This window comes from Eublepharis macularius, chromosome 2 (assembly GCF_028583425.1).
Source record: "Eublepharis macularius isolate TG4126 chromosome 2, MPM_Emac_v1.0, whole genome shotgun sequence".
Classification (NCBI taxonomy): Eukaryota; Metazoa; Chordata; class Lepidosauria; order Squamata; family Eublepharidae; genus Eublepharis; species Eublepharis macularius.
The window spans coordinates 219,233,628-219,239,627 of NC_072791.1; the positions used below are offsets into that span (position 1 = coordinate 219,233,628).

The following is a 6,000-nucleotide window of genomic DNA, read 5'->3' on the forward strand; positions in this document are numbered from 1 at the left end:
AGGAAGGGGATTCAGGAAACCGGGTTGACTCTTTTTGTGCACCATCCATTTCAAAATATTACAACTTCTGTCTCTCTCTTTATAATCGCAGGCAACTGCTAGCAGAATTTAACTCTGTGAGTTGGCTCCTGCAGTCCACGGGCACAAGGTTCAGAGACCTCCTGTGCTCCCTTTCTAACTCTGGGAAAGTTGATAACTGAAGTTGCTGAGCCTGTAGGGACAAATAGCCATGCAAGTCAGAGGACTGCATTGAAAAGGGGGCAGAATTTCCCCCTCCGCCCAGTGACACAAGCCAGGGATCTTTGTCTCCCTCCTCCCCTGGGAACCCCTCTGTTCATCTTCGTTCTTCTGTGCTGACACACATGGGACTGCGCAGGTGCAGGCCAGCCGCCGGAGAATTTTCTATAGCTTCTATAGCTCCGAAGGGGCCGTTTGTCGCGCGCCTCAGCGACCGTTTTCCCACCCAAACGGTCACATGCTCCTCCAGCGACCAACGGCCCCTTTACCTCAGGTCTCCCTTGCTGCCGCTTGGAGAGAACGTGTGCTTCGTTGCTCTGTGTTTTTTTGTGCTTCTTAACTTCGTGATTGATATCTTTGACTTCGGACTTGGATCTTGTTGTGGACTTGGTAGTTATAACTCGGACTGTCTGACCATTCTTTTGCCTGCCCCTGAAGATGGCCTCAAAGGCGCTCTTCAAGCATTGTATTCAGGGCAATCAGGAATGTGTGATGCTTCGAGCTATACACGTGGCAGGTTCAGACAACACTCGGGCAGATGCCCTAAGCAGGGTCCTCTTGTTGGACCACGAGTGGGAACTGAACGCAAAGTGCATTGGGCCGATCTTTCAGATGTGGGGCCATCCGGACATAGATGTGTTCGCAACTGCGGACAACACCAAGGCCCAGAGGTTCTGTTCAAGGGCTGGGAGCGACCCCCTCCCTATTGGGGATGCCTTCCAGTTTACGTGGACCCAAGGGTTGCATTATATGTTTCCACCGTTCCCCTTGATTCCCAGGGTCCTGTGCAAAATAGAGGTTATGACAGCATAAGTTACAGGTATGTTAACCCTGTTTTCCATGTGGCTATTAGTCCACATGGTTCCTACATCACTGGGAACCAACTTTCGTGGGGTCAGAAAGGATAGCAGAGGATGAGGGGAATACAGAAAGGATTCACGACAATCATTGCATTCCACTGATAGGTCTCGCCATCCAACCATGTTTTTGGCCTGACTTCCCACGTGTCTCTGTGAGGCTGAGACTCAGGGTTTCCCCACAAGTTAGGCATGCTAACTAATTCATGGTTTGTCCTGTAAAACGAGTTGGCACTGCAGAGCCTTTCCTCTACCTCCCGACACTTTAAGAACTTATGATTAAGCAGTGAAGCTGACTCTCTTTGAAGTCTCCTTTGAATCCTATCCTTACTCCCGGTTAATTTTCATGTTTGTATCAACAGTATTTGCAGGGGAAAGAGACAGAATGAGGAAGGAGTGCCTTTCATCTTGCCTGCCTTGCCTCCCCTATCTCCTCAGTTTTTGTTCATGTGTGCCGGATAGTCCCAGAGCTTTTCCTCCCCGCTACCTGAAACATCTATTTCTGGCAAGTAGTGAAAGAGTAGGAGAGTAAATTATAGACATGACAACAAGCTTGTGCCTCTCCCCCCACCCCAGTCTTTCTAGCAAGGAAAGAGTAAGAAACTGAGAATTGTGAGAGATTGTAATATATGCGGGTGGGGTGTCTTACCAGATCTGGTTGCTGACAAGGTGCAGTCGCATTTTGAAATTAATGTGGCTAAGCCAGTGTCAAGTGATTATTGATCCATCCATTTAGTGGCTCAGCTGTACCTTCAAAGTAAGCTTAACATATGCCTCTTGATTTTCTTTTTTTTTAAAGAGAGCGACCAACAGCAGAGGCCTGTCTATCTCACCCTTGGCTACAGCAAGGAAACTTCTTATTGTTCAGCCCTGAAGAAAGCCCCTGTTCTTCTCCAACACACGATCATATGAATAAGTGCATAGAGGAGAGAAATAACAACAGGCCACCGTGTAACGCGTCGTGCAGTGGGCGAAAGGATAAAGAGAATATCCCAGACGATAGCAGTACTGTCTCCAAAAGGTTTCGCTTTGATGATTCTTTGCAGTATCCTCAAGAATTCACAACAGACTTTGTATGTTAACAAATGCACTCCTGCAGGTTGTTTGGACTGAATTTAGAGTTCTGATCTCTTCTGGTGGTCATGGCTTGCAATGCCTGTATTGTGATTATACTGGAAATGCACTTTCAGTGGCTTAATTGTGTTGGCCCTTGGCTGGACTGCCATTGCTGGCAGTGAGTTTGTGTCCTGGAGACTGCAGTCTTGGCACCTGAAGTGGCTTGTCTTTGGAGTCAAAGCAGGTAACAGTATATTTGCACTTCTGACATTTTAGTCCAAAAAGTGGCTTTTGGTGTGTTGAAAAACAAAGTTGGCAATCTGAGAAAAGTGTTGTTTTGAATGTTTTCAAAGCCTGGTTAAACACATCATAACCATGTTTTTAAGCCAAAGAGTGACTTAACAATGCATATACGTATTATATTGTATCTAAAGTTAAAAAGTTGACAAAGGAGGACCTCTCTCTTCCTCTGTTGAAGAATTCAGACCTGTGGCTTACAGTGCAGAGTTACCCCCTTTGAGCCCATCGCCTTCAATGGACTTAGAAGGGTGTAACTCTGCTTAGGATAACAATGTTGATGTATTACTGCTGTGTACTGATGAAGTACTTTGAACCTGTATTTCCACTCACTGGTGCTCAAGTTGCTTGGATGGGTTTCTTGAACTATGGCCAAGTCCTATGCGTATTTAGTCCGCAGCGAGCTCCCTGAGGTTCCGTGGGTACACTTAGTCCCAAGTAAGTGTACTTAGCAGCGAAGCCTTAGATCATTTTCACGAGAGAGGCTTAAACCGTTTATTGCATCCCAGTGCAGATGTAATGCTCATACGGTCCAGAACGTGCATTTGACTTAGGAGTCTTCCACTTTCTCTTCTGCATTAATAACATTCACAATCTCCCCCATAGCATGTTGAAGGCTGAAAGGCACTTCTAATCTGAAAATGCCTTTAACTGTTCTCTTAAAAACAGGTTGGCTATATTGCAAGGTTTAAATCTGAAGACCTTCATTTTTGTGTTCATTTCAACAAGCATAGTTTCAGTATGAGAGAGCTCCCTCAAGTGTGCAGTAGGTAAATGCCGTCTTCTCTTCATCTGGTTGGCCATAAAACGCCCCATTATCTCACCTTATGCAAGAGACATGGTAGCACCAGTGTGTGTGTGGCTGCTTATTCAACAGCACTAGTGAGGTTAATAGAATGGTTTATAAGAGAAAACTAAATGAACGCTGTTGTACTAAATGTTATAACTCAGTAGAAGGCCAGTCCTCAAATGTGATGCAGAATGCTTAGCACAGGGTGTGTCGTTTACTTGTCAACCAAGTTTCCTGAACCATGATAATTCCAGAGGACTGGCTGTGCTAGTCTGTTGGAGCAAAAATAAGCAGGAGTCTCGTAGCACTTGGTTTACTCCAGCACAAGCTTTCATGGACTAGAGCCACTTCGTTAGATCATCTAGGGGGTTCTCGTAAGTATATAAATATATGATCGTTAAAAAAAGACAAACAGCAAGGTGAAAAATAATTAGGTAAAATGCAAATATATCAAGAAAGTATGGAGAGCATTCACAGTAGCAATAATTGGGCCTTTCTCTAGTTTTCTTAAGCTCGTTGACACCTGTAATGGTTGAAGAGTCTCAAGTTTCACTAAGGTGTTAACCAAGTCCTTGTTTAGTCCTTATGTAAGGGAGGGAGGTAAGAATTGTGTCAAACCTCTTGTTGAATTCTAATTCAACAAGTTTTACTCTGGAGTCTTCCTTCTGTAATTCTTTTACTGGAGAATTGTGACTTTTAGGTCAGCAGCAAAAGATTTGATGTTCTTGGTGCCCTCAAGTTTGAACAAGGATTTGAGATTCTGTAATCGTTATAGGTGTTAACTTTGTTAGTCCAAGCTGAGCCAATTGCAGCGGTGCTAAATGTTCTCTGTACTTAATTATGTTTGAGTTATTTGTGTTTCTTGAATTTCATGGCCCTTTGAGGATGCTGTTTACAATATTTTCGCTTAAACTTGTTTGTGTACGACTTCCTGGTGAAGACTCACTATACTCACCTGACAAAATGGGGTATAGTCTGTGAAAGCTTGTGCTGGAATAAAATCTTGTTAGTCCGGTGCCACAAGACTCCTGTTTATTCGTAGAGGAACCATGGTTAGGTTAGCAGTGAGGACAGAAGCACTAGCGCAAACATTGAGGGCCATATTCCAACCCACATTGAGAAATTCACTGCAGGGAACCAGTATTAATCTTCTGTCAGTTAAAATAAGGGAAGTGGGGTCCATAAATTATAACATCTTAATTTGATTTTGAAAAGAACTAGTTTTATACAATTTAATAAGACAATCATATTGTATAAATACATTGTTAACATGGGAAAAATAATCCAGTGGTTATACCAGCACTTTATAAAACAGAATACAGTAGAATACATTTGTTTCCATCATGGGTTTTTTAATGTTTACATTTCTTATTCCTTTCTCCTAGTCTTAAAACGTTGATAAATTTTGAATAAGTTAAACTTTGCCTTTTGTCGATACAGCTTTTCAATTTGTGAACAGTTGTACATGTATATAAAATTCAGGCTATAACTTGAATCTGACAATTCTAAAGTTCAAAATTGTATGAATATCTCTAATTTTATAAGGTTTCTTATTGTTTATGCCATGTTTGTATATAATTTTATTGCAATTATAATTGTTACCTTATTTCCTTGGATTATATTTAATATTAAATAGAACTCCAAGTCATTGTTTTTCTCCCTTTTATTCAGCAGTCTGGTCTTATAGTCTTGTAGGATCCGCTTTTTAACTCTCAGGCATGAGGCTCGCTGAGCTGCAGGCATATATGACAGGAGGCTGTCAGTCACATGATGGGGTGAGTTGTGATCTCATCAGTGTCAAGTCGAAGACTTTGGGCAGCAGACGGAAAGACCTGGGGGGGGTCAGGAAAAGCTCTCAGAATACTGACATTAACACCTATTAGCAATCACTTCCTCCTCGGACAAGAGCTGGCTAGGCACAGCATTCACCTAACCAGTCCTTCCGCAGCCCACATGCAACTTAGAAGAACTGTGTACGCACAGGTCTTGGAGAGCTTTCTGCATATGGGACGTGAATGGAGCGGGTGCAGTACTTATGCTGAGTTGGATCCACCCAGCTTTTTCAGCTGGTGAAATTTGGGAGTTAGAGAATCACACTGGGACTTGAGAGACCCAGATTCAAATCTCCACGTAGCCGCAAACCTTACTAGATGACTTTGGGTCAGTTTGTTTTCAACCTAGCCTCTCTAGAATAAAATGAAGGAGGGAATAGCTATGTATGCTGCTGTGAACTATGTACAAGAAGGACACTGAAGTAAAAGATTATTTTCTTTCTGGGCTTGGAAAGAAGAAGAGAGAGAAAATTCTAGACTGGAACAGAAGGAGAGAAACAAGGCTGGGGCAGGCTAATGGCAGCCACAAGACACTTGTGTGTAGTAGCAGGCAGAATGAGGTCTTCAGTTATGATTCAGTCACCTCTGGGTGTGGATATTGGGTGAGGCACTGCCACCTATACTCTCAGGCTCTTCTGAGATGTGGCCTATGTCCTCCACTTCATGTCCTGAGCAGAGGGCAGCCCATTTTCCCAACCTCCATCCTTTGCATTTCCTTGACACAGATCGATGTGTAGCATTTATGAGAGAGAGGTGGGGGTGGGTGGGAGAGAATCCAACTGAAGAAGGTTGACCTCCACAGATGATACAAGGATCCCGTTCTCAGTCTTCCATAATGCAGACTAGTACATTGTGCTATGAGCACAAAACAAGAGCTAGAAACGATGCAAAACCAATAGCCCCCCAGTCTGTTGAGTGTGCATGTGTATGT

The 6,000-nt window shown here is 43.3% G+C and overlaps 1 protein-coding gene across 2 annotated transcripts in view; it reads left to right on the plus strand.

Moving 5' to 3' along the window:
* Positions 1-4,843, plus strand: part of STK17B (serine/threonine kinase 17b) — a 38,589-nt gene extending 33,746 nt beyond the window's left edge. For both annotated transcript variants that reach the window (XM_054972330.1, XM_054972331.1), the window contains exon 8: positions 1,894-4,843. In XM_054972330.1, the coding sequence (XP_054828305.1) occupies positions 1,894-2,176 (283 nt within the window). In that variant the 3' untranslated portion in view covers positions 2,177-4,843. The remainder of the gene's footprint in view (positions 1-1,893) is intronic.
* Positions 4,844-6,000: the final 1,157 nt, after the last annotated feature.